Raw genomic sequence first — 17,575 nt, 5'->3', positions numbered from 1 at the left:
ATGTGCTGACCGCAGCAGCAGCGCCCTCACTGTAGATTTTCAGCTGAAACCTTTGGAAGAATTAATTTCTCAACATTGAGGACACTGGCCAGCTGATACCTAATTACTTTGGGGGAACAGTTTAACAGTTTGTCCCAGTGTTTCGGGGAGTCTGTGGTTACCACCCCTTTCCTTCTCTGCTGGATTGAGTCCCACAGCCAAGAAGGAGGAGTGTGGTATGCAGAAGTGGCTTATTGAAAGAAGACACTGAAGGGACAGCAAAAATGGAAGAAAAGTCTCCTGGCCGTTCTGATAGAGGTTCCTGTAGGAGAGAGAGTCCTTGCCGATCGACCGACTGCCCAGGAATTGCAGGCTGTAAAAAGGGGTGGTTCTCCGGAGAGGGATGCTTCTGATAAGTTAATTGCTGGAAAGTTTCAATCAAGACTCAATAAAGACAGCAGGGACTTTCCCAGGATGCTTGGACTTCTTGGTACTTTGATGAGTTAGGACAGCACGGGAAATCCCACAGGAGCAGCAAATGGAGGCCTCCAGCAGCCGACCTGCTGCTCTCTGGCCTTCCTAGTTCATCTCTGGTGGTGGGCTGGGGACTCCCTGTCTCCCCAGTCAGGAAGCTGCTTTTCTGTCAAGAACAGCCTTTACAAGTATGCAACTGTTAGTTTTTGTTTGCGAAGGAGAGTGAGAGAGAAACAGAGCTGACAACTGCTGATTTGCTCCTCGCATACCCCAGTACCTGGGGCAGGCTGGGCGGGGAGCTGGGTGCACAGTCAGGCCTCTGCTGAGGAGCAGTGCTGGCTCCCAGGGTCGCTCTGCCACCAAGCAGCAGAGAGCAGGCAGAGCCAGCGATGAGGCCCAGATACTCCAGTGTGAGGACGGCTTGTGCACTGGTACTGGATGACAGTCTTGTTGCCCCAGTGGTATTTTGATCAAATTCATTTTTATTGGGGAGAGGCACAGATTGAAGCATTGGTTGTCTCTGAATGCCTGTGGTGGTTGTCGCTGGGCCAGGCTGGAGCTGGAAGCCTGGTTCTCAGTCTGGGTCTCCTATGTAGGTGGTAGTGGCAGAAATCTTAAGTGCTTGAGTAAGCTGTGGCCTGCTGTCTCCCACAGGAACTGCTAGTCTAGGAGCCAAGACTTGAGTTCTGGTTCTCTGTTATGAGAAGCTGGACGACCAAGCAGCATCTTAACTGCTGTGCCAAGTATCTGCCCCGGTCCTTGTTTTAAACATGCCTTCCACTCTAAAAATGCGTTGGCTGCTCTTCACTCTCCCATGAGGAAGGGCCTGTGCGTTAGAGATGGCCAAATCTCAGAGATGCCTGGGGTAGCTGAACGCATACATCTCATGCTTCTCGAGTTGGTCCTTGAGACAGCAAAGAGCTGCGCGTCATACTTACTCACTTGAGTCTGACCCGTGACTGGGTCATAGTTTGATATTGTTGGAAGGAGTTCTGAACTTGGAGTCAGAGCAGCACTGGTGGCTGAGTCACCCTTCTTATAACCTTGCTCAGGTAACGTCAGCTCTGTATAAGTTAGAATAACAATAAACACAGTGCCACTTTCTGCTGCAGTTCCATTATGGGAAAGCCTGAGAATAAGGAGGAATTCTAGGACAAACTCAGATTTTAGCAGACCTACGGCAGTAGAATGTAGTAGCAGTGTTGTATTTTGCCACAGGTGGTTTGTGTTCTTCATTCAACATTTTAGTGTATCTCCTAGCTTTTTATACTTTTGTCATCAGAAACGTACTGGCAGAGTGCCAGCCTCGTGGTGACGTGCGGGTGCTCCACACTGGGGTGTCTGTTCTGTGGGAGTGTGTGGCTCTCAGCTCCAGCTTCCTGCGAGCGCAGACCTTGAAGGCAGTGCGTGGGGAGGGCACGGAGACGAGCACCTGCTCCCCGGGCCAGAGCCTTGATGTGCTTCTCGCTCCAGGTTCAGCCCCAGCACGGCCGGATGTCATAGGTGCTTGGATAGTGGAGCAGTGGAAGAGAGCTGTCCTTCTCTTCTCTCTCTCTCTGCCTCTCAGAGAAATACATGAAATCGAAGATGTATTTGTTCCGTTTCTCTTTTGAGTCAGGGAAATACTTTCAAGTAAGAAAAGCTCTGAAGTTAGGTAAATTGTCTGACTATTGAACTTTAAACCAAACACGTCATGTTATAAATTAATTTTTTCTTTGACTCTTGAATTCATTGTCAGTGTAAATGGATAATTCTTATGACATGTTAATATGACCAAAGCAAGACAATTATCTTTGAAGTAGTTAACTAGCTTCATGAAAATTGTGCTGTCATATATGCTTTCAAAGTCAGTGACTTAAAACATACTTCTTTTAAATGATAAAAATGCTTTGATTTGTGGATGCTACTATGCATTATGTTTGAAAGAGTTAAATCAATAAATTTTTAAAATTCGTCCTTAGGAAGCAAACATCATTCTTGCTCTTTGTCTGTTACGTGTCGAACAGTGGTCCGTCAGTAGCTTGTCTCTTTGGGATCATTGACTTGGAGCACGTCCTGCTGGTTGGACAGGCTCTCACCCTGTGACTAAGGTTGGATGCGTGCTGCCGATGCGCAGGTGCCACCCTGTGACACTGCAGCTGCCCGAGCGGCCTCCTTCACATTCCACGGGCGAGCTCACAGCTTGGCCCCCACGGCTCTCGACTTACCTTCAGTGTTTGGATCACAAGGGGTTGAGAAGTAATGAAAAGCACATTTATGGTACGAAAGTGAATCTTCCTCTTCAGGCTTTGTGTGACAAAGATCATTTTTTCTTTTCTAAGTGAATTTTTCTAACTTTGGAATTCTGTTTTGTGCTTGTTAATCAGATCTTATAATGCTGTGCACTTAGGAACAAGGCAGCCCAACACTAAGATCCCAGGGTCAGAATCTGAATCGGAAGGCACGACTCCACACTGGCAGGAATGTATACTCTACCGGTTTGTGAAGCGCTTTTCCGTGTCTGTGTCTGGAAGGCCCTGAAAGCTGTCGGGGAATGTGTTTCCCACTTCGGATTTAATGATGCCTTCACCTGAAAGCTGTCTTTTCATGCACTTTGCCTCTGTTGTTCTTGATTAATTTTGTGTCCTCAAGCAAATCACTTAGTTTTCCAGGCCTCAGGTTTCTGTTCCACAAATTGAGGAGAATTATGTCTGCCTCTGGCCACAGGAATGTAGCAAACATTACAGGGAGGATTTCTAAAAAAGATGAGGCACGTAGTTTATACGTTTATGATAGTAGTCTTTGTGTACAAATTATTTCATTTCTGTTGTTTTTATAATAAAAGCAGAAGCACATTTAATCTGTACTGTGTAAATAATTGTGCTTCTATATACTTGATCAAAGGACAGCTGTGCTTCATGCATGTGACGTCCGAGGACTCTGAGTAAGCAGAGGGACATTGCTCAGCATCCTAAGCGGCTGCGCAGCGAGTTGAGTGGTAAGGATAGCAGACTGTTCCTCAGAGTGAAGCCCACACACCTACACTGAGAGCTGTCACTTTGGCTCTTGTAACAATGTGTTAGGATCTCTTTCTTTCCTTCAAACGTGCCTTACTCCCCTGTCATGGCTGAGCCACCCTCTTCTCCGTGTATGTTGAGGATGTGGGCATATGAACGGTACAGGCAGGTAGAGAACTTTCATTGATGTGGAAATTGCCCATTTAATCTAGTTTCTTCACAATTTGGGGTTCCCTAAGTGAGGTTTGGTGTGACATTAAAGGGTCAAGAGGCTGGGGAACTTGGAGAAGTAGTAGTTCCCTACCCCTTAATGTTTCTAGACTGTCTACATTTCAGAAATGGAACAGAGACCATAAATTAATTGTATAAATTCTTTATTTTCTGGCGGTGAGGAAACAGATAAGCCAGTGTCGGGCAGGACTGAAGTGAGGGGCTGTACAGAGCGAGCATGCACGAGTGATATCCTTACATGCAAAAACTTAGGAACACTGCTTAAATAAGAGCACTTGGAGATTCCTGACTCACCTTGTCAGCAGGCCTTTTCCTGTCAGTCCCTAGGTTGTTATGAAGTATAGATGTGTCTAGCAGCTCACAATAGTAACAACAGAAACAAAGCCAGAACACAGCAAGCCCTGTCGGGAGGGAGAACTTGACTTTCAGGGTGTTACCTCAAGTTAGTGTCAGATGTCCCGGTTTCAGTGAAAGTCATAGCAGACAAGAAACAGGAGATAGTGCCCCATTCAGTGGAGAAGAGGTAAGTGAACAGAAACTGTCTCTGAAGCTATCTCTTAGGTCACAGTCCCCACCAGTGAGATTCGGAGCGAGGGTTGGGTAGTGTTAGGCTGGCCCATGCCTGACCAGCACGTGAATGAATCAGCTCTGGGGGCAGAATATGGGGAGGTTGTATGTGGACTCACCCCCATGGAACTGCAGTCCCTGCTGGCATGTGCAAAATCTGTGGTTGGGGAGCTGAGGGGACACCCCAGCCGGGTGGGGTTCCCACTGGTGAGAGCAGGAGCCGGAATGGGGGCGGTGGTCTGAGCTGGATGTGGCTGCAGTCTCCCTTGGCATGGGTGTGGACTGGGTCTTGGCAGTGCCAGACTGGGCTGGACTCCAGCATTGACTGGTAATCATGAGAGCCACGGTGGGTGTAGAACAGCCTGGGCTAGGTCTCGGCTCCTGCTGAACCATGTCAGAGCTGCTTCTGGGTGTGGACCAGGTGTGGCTAGGCTGTAACACCCAGTGTAACAACCAGAATGGGTATAGGTCAGCTGGGCATTGTTCCTGCCAGGACAACGGGTAGACTAAGTCAGCCTGGGCCAAGGACCTGCTGGTGTGTGCACGATCTACTATTAGAGGAGCTTGGGGAATTTCTTTTTAGGGATACAGTCCCTGCAGGTGAGCGTGAGAACCAGGGCAAGAAGCAACCCAGACTAGGCTGGTTATGGTCCTGCCGGCATACATGTGAGTCAGGTCTGGGGCTAGGCCAGTTTATAACATCCACTGGCAGGTCTAAGAATCAGAATGGGGTGCAGGACAGGCCAAGTTGGACTGCAACACCAGCCAGTCAGCATTAAGGCTGGGACTGGGGGCTGACTGGCCCAGGTGAGGCTGCGCCATCCACCAGCAGGAGCTGAAACTGAGAGCAGGCTGGACTGAGCCAGACTATGCTAGTCTGGGTGTGGTGGGTGCTGGGTTCATGAACCCAAGGGCTGGGTGGTCCAACGGGGCTTGGATTGCTGAGTCCGGGCCCTCGGGCCTGCCTGTAAGAACTGGTCCACCTCAGTGGAAAAGATGGAGCAGTGAACAGCAGGCCATGATGAATATGGAAGATATGGCCACTCATTGTTACCTGCGGAGGATATCTGGTAGCATAGCAGAGGAAGGAGAACAGAACAAATTAGACAGCTGTCCTAGCCAAATGATGACAGCAAAACTCTGGACAGATGGAGACTGTAAGGTCGACTGTGTCAGCTGGTAGAGACATTGGAGGGGTTGCCTCATCCTTGGATTGGTGAGAGTCACAGCCTCCATAACTACGGAAACCACTTGAGCAGAACCCTTGGAGCGTGCACTACATGGGGACCCTGGGTTGATCTTGGGTGGCCTTCCCCATCCCTGGGTACAGGGTTGGGAGGTTGGGTATGGCTTTCCCCAGAAACAGGAAGAAGAAGTAGAAAATTTGGAAAGAATGAACATACCCACTTTTCCCTGATCCTCCATCCTTCCCATCCTGATTAACTATGCAAACATCATCCAAGAAAAAAAATTTTTTTAAGTAAAATTAAATTGAAACAAAAAAGATTTATTTCTATTAGGCAGATTTACAGAGAAGGAGAGACAGAGAGAAAGATTTTCCATCTGCTGGTCCACTCCCCAAATGGTTGCAATGACCAGACCTGAACTGATCCAAAGCCAGAGTCAGGATTTTTTTCTGAGTCCCAAGGAATTAGGCCATCCTTGACTGCTTTCCCAGACCACAGGCAAGGAGCTGGATGGGAAGAGGAGCAGTGGGGACAGGAACTAGTGTCGTATGGGATCCTGGTGCATGCAAGGCAAAGATTTAGCCAGTGAGCCATCACGCTGGGCCTTATTTGCTCTACTTGTGATAGTTCCCCAACAAAACAGCAGGAGAAGACAGGAAAGCTGCACAAGGTGGCCCAGTAATTGGGCCCTTCTGCTGTATAGGAATCCCAGAGGAAGTTCCTGGCTGCTGCCTTGCCTGGCCCACGCACCAACAGGACTCCACAGATGAGCAACCATCCAGGCGGCCAGGGGCAAAGCGAACTTAGTTTCTTGTAAGAAGTAAGCATGAAGTTATAAAACAAACCGGCAGCACTGTTCCTAGGTATTAACCCCAGAGAAATGAAAATTCTGGCACCCCAAACCAGAAACATTGCAAAACATCCTTTAATAACCGCAGCCATACAATGAAACATCATTCACCAATAAAAAGGAATGAGCTCCTTACATAGCTGTATCTTTTACCATTCTGTTTATGTGATGTCTGGTGCTTACAATGTCTGCATCACATGTTGCATTGCTAGTTCAAGTCTTGGCTGTTCTGCTTCCTACTAATTCTGCCACCACTTGGGTGCCTGGGTACCCAGTGGAAATGGTCCGAATATTTGATCCCCTGCCACTTGGTAAGAGACCGAGATGGAGTCCTTAGTTCCCAGACCTGGCCGTTTGTGGAGGGAACCATCTAATGGACTCCCCATTCCCACTGTCATTCTGCCTTTCAAGTAATTAAATAAACCTGTAAGAAAAAACTGCACTGGTAGTCTCAGAGTGAATGTGAGGGGAGCATTATAGATGAGATTGGCACCTAAAGGCGTGCGGGAGCATCATGGAGTGAGGGAAATATTGTATATTTTGTCAGTTTCCTAGAACTGTATAGCTAAAATGGGTGAATTTTGTTTTGTGTCTTTTACCTTATAACTGACTTAATTTGCCTATTGTTGAAGAAAGAATGCATCCCTTAGTAAAATGATTGCTCTATGAGGATTGTGAGTGCTAGAGCCGTGCTGGAGAATGTGCGTGTCGGGGAAATGTGCGTTGACGTGACCTCCTCAGAGTGGTGTTGTCTTTGTAACTGAAGAGATGTGTGCCACCACCTTAACCAATCGGTCAGTCCCATCGAGCACATTCAGCATGACCGAGGGACCAGTGGGTTATGGAGTAAAGCATGCAGCAGGAGCGGCACCTCAGGCAGTGCCAGCCACAGACACTTGGATGGAAGATACAGGGAGGCAGCAAGCTACAGTCTGAGAAAAGCACAGAGATCCAGAATGTGGAGTAATCTCTAGGACGGCTTGGTAGTTTCAAAAACATTCAGGAACTAGGCCATGAAAGCAGGAGGACTACCCCTTCTCAAAAGGGAGGTGACAGCAGGGACTGCCAGTGCTGACGGCTCTCAGGGACATGGTGGGAGCAGCTGAGGACACTGCCTGCCAGTGCTGACGCTCTCAGTGACATGGTGGGAGCAGCTGAGGACACTGCCAGTGCTGACGGCTCTCAGGGACATGGTGGGAGCAGCTGAGGACACTGCCTGCCAGTGCTGACGGCTCTCAGTGACATGGTGGGAGCAGCTGAGGACACTGCCTGCCAGTGCTGACGCTCTCAGGGACATGGTGGGAGCAGCTGAGGACACTGCCAGTGCTGACGCTCTCAGGGACATGGTGGGAGCAGCTGAGGACACTGCCTGCCAGTGCTGACGCTCTCAGGGACATGGTGGGAGCAGCTGAGGACACTGCCTGCCAGTGCTGACGGCTCTCAGGGACATGGTGGGAGCAGCTGAGGACACTGCCTGCCAGTGCTGACACTCTCAGTGACATGGTGGGAGCAGCTGAGGACACTGCCAGTGCTGACGGCTCTCAGGGACATGGTGGGAGCAGCTGAGGACACTGCCTGCCAGTGCTGACGCTCTCAGGGACATGGTGGGAGCAGCTGAGGACACTGCCTGCCAGTGCTGACGGCTCTCAGGGACATGGTGGGAGCAGCTGAGGACACTGCCTGCCAGTGCTGACGCTCTCAGGGACATGGTGGGAGCAGCTGAGGACACTGCCTGCCAGTGCTGACGCTCTCAGGGACATGGTGGGAGCAGCTGAGGACACTGCCTGCCAGTGCTGACGGCTCTCAGTGACATGGTGGGAGCAGCTGAGGACACTGCCTGCCAGTGCTGACGCTCTCAGTGACATGGTGGGAGCAGCTGAGGACACTGCCTGCCAGTGCTGACGCTCTCAGGGACATGGTGGGAACAGCTGAGGACACTGCCAGTGCTGACACTCTCAGGGACATGGTGGGAGCAGCTGAGGACACTGCCAGTGCTGACGCTCTCAGGGACATGGTGGGAGCAGCTGAGGACACTGGTGTAGACTGCCAGCATTCAGTGACACCAGTAAGGTATAGCACAGAACTGTGGTTAAGTCAGAAGTCTGTATTTCAGGACATGGTGAGTGTTACTCTGTACAAGAAGTCTTTCTGGCGTGCATGAGTGCTAAGAGAGAGTTGGTGTTTTCTGGCAGTAATAATCGGCCGCAGCAGGACTTGGAGACAGGTGTAGGTTTACAGTTACTCTTGTCACCTTCTAGAAAGTTCAGCCCTCAGCCAGGCTCTTTGGGATGGCTGTATTACTTTATGTAATATGCACTGTTGACTGACAGCAGGAGGCCTGGGGCAAGCTGAAATGCTAAAATATGTTCATGAATTAGTGGCGACTAAGATTTAAAATTAGGAGGGGGTGTTTTTTGATGTGTCTTAAGTTTAATTCTGGCTTAAAAATCATTCACTTAATAAATCTGGGTTTCTGAATCCTAAATTTGATAGAATTTTCCATAGAATTTTTTAATCCTGTTTAAGAAATTTGGAAAGTCGGGCCCGGCGCGGTGGCGCAAGTGGTTAAAGGTCCTTGCCTTGCACGCCCGGGATCCCATATGGGCGCCGGTTCTAATCCTGGCAGCCCCGCTTCCCTTCCAGCTCCCTGCCTGTGGCCCGGGAAAGCAGTTGAGGACGGCCCAAAGCTTTGGGAACCTGCACCCACGTGGGAGACCCGGAAGAGGCTCCTGGCTTCGGATCAGCATAGCATCGGCCGTTGCGCTCACTTGGGGAGTGAATCATCGGATGGAAGATCTTCCTCTCTGTCTCTCCTCTCTGTATATCCGCCTTTCCAGTGAAAAACTAATAAAAATAAATCTTTAAAAAAAAAAAAAAAGAAATTTGGAAAGTTGATAGTTGAACAAAATACTCCGTAGAGGCCTTTGTATTTGTAAATTGAGTTTTGATTTCACGTGTTGTGAGTGGTCTTGAATCTTAACCTTCATAACCTCTGGTTCCCGGCATGAGGGGTATGCTGACAGTAACTGCCAAGGCCAAGGTCATTGAGAACATAGGTTGGAGACAAGATTGCATCTCTCTCCCTCTGGGGAATGGTTCCTAGAAAGAAAGTTGACCTTGCTTTCCTTACGCCTCTCGAACTTAACTTGTAGTTTGCCAGCTATGACCAAAGCAAGCGTGTGCTTTTCTTCCTTTTCATGTATATTTTTAAGTGAAAGTACTGTTATTGGAAGCCTTACCTCGTTCCTTTGTTAACACATAAAAATCAGAGTTGAAATTGGCTCTGAGGAGTGTCTGTGAGTTGAGTGAAGGCCATACAGCATGTGCGTTTGTACTGCCTCCCAGCTGCCGGGACCGGCTCCCACAGAGACCGCTTTGTTCTGCTGTTGGCCCCCGGAGAAAACCTGTTGCTAAACTATGCACGGCTTTGTCAATCAAGATAAACTGGTCAGGAAGTGGATACAGCAAAAGACAGGAAACCAAGTAATGCCTCCTAATTAGCACCCTGTTTTCAAAGTAGCAAAACTGCAGGTAATAAAAGAATATTCCATTTGGAAAGCTTCTGTACATCCCTCCTATAATCTGAATTCAGTAGCTAATTCCTCTGACTGCTGGATGAAGGAAGCAGAAGTCACCACTGTGAGTGAGTCTCTAGGCCAAGGCACGCTGGGAACAGGTGGTGGGGTGACACCTGCCGCTGTGCGCGCGTGTGTGTGTGTGTGTGTGTGTGTGTGTGTGTGTGTGTGTGTGTGAGTGATGATGCAGGCCAAGCCAGGGCAGTGAGTCTCCATAGGCCAAGGCACGCTGGGAACAGGTGATGGGTGTGTGTGTGTGTGTGTGTGTGTGTGAGAGAGAGAGAGAGAGAGAGAGAGACAGAGAGTGAGTGATGATGCAGGCCAAGCCAGGGCAGAGGATTTGGAGTGGAGGTGAGTTTTCCTTCAGGCCGGACAGTGAGTCAGCGACAGAAGGGAACTGAGTTGCATTCAGAAGTCACTTTAAGCAGGACTCTGGATGTCAGGAAGAAAGGAATTTTCCCATACATTATTCATAAGTAGCTGAATATATTTTTCACCACAGAGTTAAACTCAAACATAATGTATTCACAGCTTAATTTATGGGTTTGAAAATACCCTTGAAATAGTTTTCATTAAATAAGTGTTTTGTCGAAGCATTTTGCCTTGTTTACAACTTACAGAAGACTTTTCAGAAGCCCTGCTGTTTCTGATCATCTGGACTGTACATTGTGCCCTTACATCACCGACCCCTGGCCTTCCACAGAATCTATGTCTTTGTGACACGTTTCTTTCTCCCCTGAGAAGTTTTAACAAGGAATCAAAAGAAGCAAAGAAAATTCAAAATGTCCTCTATTTTCTATTCCCACAATGGGCACAGAGCAAGCTTCCAGTGCCAAGACAAAGTGGACAGTCCTCAGAGCACTCAGAGAGTAGGTGGGCTAAGCGACAAAGTGGACAGTTTCGAAAGATTGAAACTCTAGTCTTTAAAATATGAACCAGGATTTATTTTGTTGAGGCGTAATTTATACTTCATAAAATGCCCGTATCTTCACTGTACTGTCTGTGGGTCAGTACGAGCAGACATCAGGGCAGTGTGGAGAACCTGCTCACTGAATACCTGCCAGGCCATGCAGAAATTTCTAGATGATTCCGAGCTACACCCATTTAAGATTCGTTGTCTTTGTAAAAAGAACCAACCGATTGGTGTACGTAAAAATATGCAAAGTTTCAGAATGTCATACAGAGTAAAATTAGGTTATTATGTTTTTTTAAATTTGCCATTTCTCTTATCTTTTTATAGGATTTGCCATATGGGCTTGAGGTAAAAATCTCAATTTGTTTTTCTGTTTATTTTTAAGAAAATTAATGCAAAGCTTCATGCGGGAGTGTGTCAGCGGTGTAAAGAAGTTCTTGAATGGCGCGTGAAATACAGCAAGTACAAACCACTGTCGAAACCTAGAAAATGGTGAGTTCAGCTCTTACCTTAGCGGTGATGGAGTTGTAAATACAATATATATAAGTAGCAAAATCTAGATGAGACATTAAAGCCTAAACAATGATCTCTGACAGCAAAGACCAGCTAACACAAAACAAAGCATAACCCGTGAGATCCTGGGAAACCACTCAACAGGGTCTGTGGTAAAAGAGGAAAGGTCTTTTGCAGTTGGATCCTGCTCACTGTCCAGACATCTTCAGAGGTAAGAACACCAGTCCCCTTGGATCTCGTGGCCTCAGGTAGACACTGGTCCCCTTGGATCTCGTGGTCTCAGGTAGACACCAGTCCCTGTTGGATCTCGTGGCCTGCTCAGGGGAAGCTTTTAGAGTTCTTCTGGTCTCTGTTTCTCACTTCGCTTCAACTTAACGTCTCGGCGTGCCTGGAAGACTGTGTTTAGCGTGTTCAGGCTTTGCAGAATCGCTTGCTTGGCCTCAAGCATTGTGATTTCAGATTGTCCTGAGCACGTGACGTACCAGCACCTGGCAGCCGGACATTCAAACCCCAGTCCAGGATTACAGTGTTGTGGGAGGCACCCTTCCACCTTTATTTGTGGCTTAAGACGGATCAGGATTAGGAGGTCTCGGAGTCTGCAGCCCCACTGTGTGTGCTATTGTAGGGCCATGTGTGACAGACTAGAGACTGCCTTCTGTAGCCCCACTGTGTGTGCCAGTGTAGGGCCATGTGTGACAGCCTAGAGACTGCCTTCTGCAGCCCCACTGTGCGTGCCAGTGTAGGGCTATGTGTGTCAGCCTAGAGACTGCCTGCGGTAGTCCCCTGTGTGTGCCAATGTGGGGCTATGTGTGTCAGCCTAGAGACTGCCTGCGGTAGTCCCACTGTGTGTGCCAATGTGGGGCCATACATGATGGCCTTGTTGGTTGTACTTTTCACTTCCTACTTTTCTTGAACAGACTGAGGCTCTCAGGGTTAATCATTGATGGGAGAGTGTGTCACTGCGTGCCCCGTGCATTGGAATGTCCTGTAGTTCACTTCTAGGCAGAGAGCTCTTTATGTAATCTCAGAGTGATAGCAACTCCTGGTTTGTTTGTTTGTTTTTCTCCAGAATCTTTGTTTTACTTCTAAAGGTGAAAGTTGACAGATTTCTTGAGTTCCAGCAGTTCCTCGCCTGTGTTTGAAAGTCACTTTTCTTTTTTTCGCATCGGTGCAGCAAGCTTTCATTTTAAATTACCTAACCTAGAATGCTGAACAGTTTCTGTGTTCTGAGCCGTTCTTGGTCAGGCGTAAGTCTTGTATTCTTTGAGGAAGGATTCTGACTTGGAGTGCTAACACGACGAGAAGGAGCACTGCAAGCTCTGGCTGCTTGCACTGCGTCCAGAGATGCGAGGAGTCTCAGTTTCCTGTGCTCGAAGGATTCACTTGGGATTTGCAGAGTCTCTTTAAAAGCATTTTATAAAGAGCATATGATGTCATCCTCTGCTGTGGCTGTACATGTTCTGGTGAACCAGGTTATTTAAAAGCCATTGCAGGAAGTGACTCCAAAACTGTCCGTGTTTCTGTTGTTTATACATCAGGGGTGGAGAACCACATAGCACAGGTCACTGTTTACAAAGGCACCAACTGCTCACCTGGGTACAGGTGAAGCCCGTATGGTAAAGGTGAGAGAGGAATAACCAGGAAAGAAGATGAGGCCAGGAAAGTTGTAGCAGAGTAAATTTAATTTCCAGGAAATGTTCATCTGTTTTATGTCAAGACCAGTGGGAGGTCCCAAAAGGCGAGGGAAGAAATTTTACTCCCTTTTATGTAGATTACATATTGATATTGATTAAATGTTGGTATATTTAATGTTCAGTAAAAGAAGTTTTGTTAGTAATCACAAACATTGGTATCATTAAAAAGTATTTGGTTTTCAGCTCTGAGATGGGGGACAATGGATACGGTGATTACTGTATAATTTAGTGTCACTGACTTTGTTCATACTGATGTGCCAGTATTTTATATTAAGAAGTTTGCAGAACTTTGAAGTACAACTTATCTCTTATTATAATTCTTGTTTATAAGAATGCCTTGCCTAGCTCAGATTACAAAGATTTATTCCATTTGTTTCTAATGATTTTTAAAAATTGTTTGTAAAAATTCACATTTTTAGCATTTTTATTTCAATATTTTATTCATTTTTATTTTTGTATGTTCTGTGAATTAGGAACCCACCTTCACTCCTTTGCATAAAGATACCCATTTTAGTATTTTTGTGTTGGAAAAGTAATTTTTCTCTGTTGTCTTGGCATCTTCATCAGAAAATCAGTTGACCAGGGCAAACGTGACAGTTAGTAGCCACCTGCAGTCGCAGCATCGCACACGAGTGAGTGCTCGTTGGAGTCCTGGTTTCCTGTCTGCATAATTCCCTGCTGTCCTCCCTCCTGTCCTCCTGGGAGGACAGCAGAGCCTGGCCTGGGAGTCCTGGTCCCTGCACGCATGTGGAAGCATTGGCTGAAGAGTCTGGCTCCTGGTTCTTCTGTTAACGTTATTTGGGCTGGCAGACTGGAGACAAAGCATCTCTGTGTTTCTCCTCTGTGTGTAATAGCCATTCTAACAAACGATTTTTTTTAAGCTTTATTTATTCAGCAGGCAAAGTTATAAGAGAGTAAGCCCAGACACGTGGGCCATGTCCCAGTGCTTTTGCAGGTAGCTTAGCAGGGAATTGAATTGGAGGCCGAACAGCCAGGACTTGGCGGCCCCAGGCAGGACACTGCACTGCAGGCAGCAGCCGGGCTCAGTGCTCCCCGGTGCAGGCAGCGGCCGGGCTCAGTGCTCCCTGGTGGTGACAGTGGCCGGGCTCAGTGCTCCCCAGAGCAGGCAGTGGCCGGGCTCAGTGCTCCCCAGTGCAGGCAGCGGCCGGGCTCAGTGCTCCCCGGTGCAGGCCCTCTGCATAAACCTTTGAAAAAATATCTGTTGACCAAAATGTAATGGTGTATATCAGAATCTTCATTCTTATCCTGTTGATCTCTATGTTTTTGAATAGCCATACTATCCATCTGGATAAGTGTAATTAGGAAGTTTGAATCCTCTCATTTTCTTTTTTTTAAAGATTTATTTTTATTATTGTTTTTATTGGAAAGGCGGATGGATATACAGAGAGGAGAGACAGAGAGGAAGATCTTCCATCTGATGATTCACTCCCCAAGTGAGTGCAACGGCCGATGCTATGCCGATCTGAAGCCAGGAGCCTCTTCCGGGTCTCCCACGTGGGTGCAGGGTCCCAAAGCTTTGGGCCGTCCTCGACTGCTTTCCCTGGCCACAGGCAGGGAGCTGGAAGGGAAGCGGGGCTGCCGGGATTAGAACCGGCGCCCATATGGGATCCTGGGCGTGCAAGGCGAGGACTTAACCACTTGCGCCACCGCGCTGGGCCCAGATCCTCTCATTTTCAAGAACGCTTTGTGCTGGGCCCCTGGGATCACCTCTCCAGGACGCCCTTGGAGTATTAGTAGAGCTTGTGCTTGGCCAGTCCTGCACTTATCGTTAGGGTTATCCAGCAGCACGGAGTGCCACACAGTACAACTTGAGGTTTTTTTAGCTGTGTTTCACAGGTTTTCAGTGTGTTTGGCCTTGTACTTCTTTTCTTGAATTTGTTCTCAACTATTTTATGCTTGTATGGGTTGTTGATAAGTGTATAGAAACCTAATTGATTTTTATATCTTCTTGTGATAAGTGTTTTTAATCTTATTTTTTAAATTTTTAAAATTCTAAATATCAGGTGCTATTACTTTATAGTTATGTGCTGATATGTGAAAATGCTATGTAATTAATTTTAAGTGACATTACACCTAATACCAGAGTGAAATCTAAAAGTTTTGACTTTAGACTTTTTAGCTGACTTAGCCAAACTCCTCTTTTCATCAAGTTGATCTTAGTTAATGAAAACTAATCACTGGTGTTGTTTTCCGTTTTTTTAGTGTGAAGTGTTTACAAAAGACAGTGAAAGATTCTTATCACATGATATGTAGACAATGCGCCTGTGAGCTCCAAGTTTGTGCAAAATGTGGAAAGAAAGAAGATATTATTATTCCGTGAGTATTACCAGTTACTTTTTAGTTTTACTATTAGTGATTGATAGATGAATTCTCTTTTAATGAGACAGACAATGCTTCTATTCTTAAGTAGCATTATATCACATTAGTGTTTACTTTTTTCTCTTGAAAGGAAAAACGATTATTTGAAATTTTTCTATCATTACAATAGAAAGTGTATTTTAAAGTGATAAAATATTTTTAAGAAGTTGACTTTCATTACAAAAGAATTATACCAGCTTTTAAAAAAAAGAGATTTATTTATTTTTATTGGAAAGTCAGATTTATGGAGAAGGCGAGATAGTGAGGAAGATTTTCCATCTGCTGCTTCACTCCCAAAGCGGCCACAGTGGCCAGAGCTGATCTGATCTGAAGCCAGGAGCCAGGAGCTTCTTTTGGGCTTCCCACATTGCTGCATGATCCCAAGACTTTGGGCTGTTTTCAGCTGCTTTCCCAGGTCACAAGCAGGGAGCTGGACAGGAAGTGGAGCATCCAGGACATGAACCAGCAGCCATAAGGGTCCCGTGTGTGCAAGGCGAGGCCCTTACCCACCAGGCTACTGTACCAGCCCTCATAAGAACTTCTTAGGAACACACATCATGTATTTCTTTGGACTTACTTTAGTGACAATTAGATTATATATACAGTTGGTTAGATCGTTAATAAATGTAGTGCTTGCGGATGTTTTGTCTGCTCGCTTCAGGAGGTTCCTGTTAATAATGAAATGTAGTAATAAAGGGCTTTTGAATATGTAGAGATAAAGCCTGACAAAAAAAAAATTGTTTTTTTCCTTCAATCTTTAGGTTTAACAAAGAACTTGAAAAGTCAGAGAACATCGATGGCTCCGACTATAGAGGAGCTTGTAGACCCGAGGAGAGGGATGGCGATTCAGAGTTTGATCTTGACTTGGATGACACAGAAGATGAACCCCGCAGTGGATGAGTGCAATGTCATTAAATGTCAGTGTAACACCACCAGAGTCTGGCCAGCTTTTGACTTTTTCGATTTCACAGAGGATGTTTGAAAACACAGTGAGAGTGGGAAAACTTGTAGCAAACTGAAAGTGTTTGTACACGAACGGTATAAATTATGCATGATTTGTGAATAATTATTAAAATTCCAAAGTTTTCTTATAATAAATTTTAAGTTGAATAGACTGCAATATGCCCCACATTGAGAAGTGGGGTATCACATTGCAGTTCATGGAACTTCCTAGTATATAATTGAACAGTATTTCAAACTGATGATTTAAGAACTACCTCGTGTAAAAATAAGATGACACCCTCTGCTTGGCTTCAGGATTGGGTCTGTGGGAACTACTGCGCTAGGTGGAACTCAGGCAAGTGGTCCAGCAGCAGAGGCACTCCTGCCAGCATTTGCTTGTTGCAAAGCAGTTGATGCTTCCATCATAATATTCAGCAGGGGCTGGCATCGTGGGGTGTAATGCCAGCATCCCATGTGGTTGCTAGTTTGTATCTCTACGGCCCCATTTGGATTCAGCCCCCTGGTAACGGCCTGGGAAAAGCAGTGAAGATGGCGCAGGTGTTGGTGCCCTGTCACCCATGTGGGAGATCTGGAGGGAGCTCCTGGCTCCTGGCTTCATCCTGGCCCAGCCCCTGCCTGTTGCTGCAGGCCTCTGGCGCGTGAGCCAGTGAGTGGAAGATTGCGTACTCTATAACTCTGCCTTTTAGTTAAAAAGTTTAACAAATGTATCTCATTTTTTTCTTTCAAAGTATTTTTATAACATACTCCTTTTTTTTTAATCTTTTTCTCTTGCAAAGGATACATACAGGAAAAAAAATCCGTTGAGTTTGTTTGCATAGTTTAATGAGTAATTGTGAAGGAAAGTCACCCCTTCAGAGGAAGGTGAGGTGATCAGCGCCCAGCAAAGCTTTTCTTTTTCTGGTTTATCCATCTCGCGTGATTGGCACTGTCCTCACTTTGTTTATTCTGCTTCTCATGTTTGTGTCTAAATTGTATAGCAGCTTTGTGTTATTTCTGAACTCCTCTCATTTCCGTTTGAAATCTTAAGCTTGCACAAAAGTAGCCGTAGTGCAAGGATGCTGTGCACACTCGTCCCCTGGCCCCAGTCACTGCCGACATGTTGGCGTGGTTTCTATCTTGATAGATGAATGGACATACACATTCATTTACGTATTTAAATTTGTTGAGTCATTTGACAATAAATGGCAGTAATTTTGAGCAGGTTTACTATGCCATCTACTTTGTGTATCTTGTGTTCGTTGCTGGAGAATGTAT

At 46.5% G+C, this 17,575-nt stretch overlaps 1 protein-coding gene across 4 annotated transcripts in view; it reads left to right on the top strand.

The window, feature by feature from the left end:
• Positions 1-17,575, top strand: part of CUNH9orf85 (chromosome unknown C9orf85 homolog) — a 30,393-nt gene that overhangs the window by 4,717 nt on the left and 8,101 nt on the right. For 3 of the 4 annotated variants that reach the window (XR_005883970.1, XR_005883971.1, XM_040980939.1), the window contains exons 2-4: positions 11,158-11,264; positions 15,203-15,316; positions 16,120-16,275. Coding sequence is in view for 2 of the 4 variants with exons in the window: in XM_040980939.1 (XP_040836873.1) it covers positions 11,158-11,264; positions 15,203-15,316; positions 16,120-16,258 (360 nt within the window). In the remaining 2 variants the exon portion in view is untranslated. Of the gene's footprint in view, positions 1-11,157; positions 11,265-15,202; positions 15,317-16,119; positions 16,761-17,575 lie in introns of those variants that run through there. The other variant, XM_040980938.1, reaches the window with a different exon arrangement.

Source organism: Ochotona curzoniae, unplaced genomic scaffold (assembly GCF_017591425.1).
Source record: "Ochotona curzoniae isolate NIBS_2020 unplaced genomic scaffold, NIBS_Ocur_1.0 contig_3502, whole genome shotgun sequence".
NCBI classification, from domain to species: domain Eukaryota; kingdom Metazoa; phylum Chordata; class Mammalia; order Lagomorpha; family Ochotonidae; genus Ochotona; species Ochotona curzoniae.
This window is presented reverse-complemented; position numbering and strand designations above follow the sequence as displayed.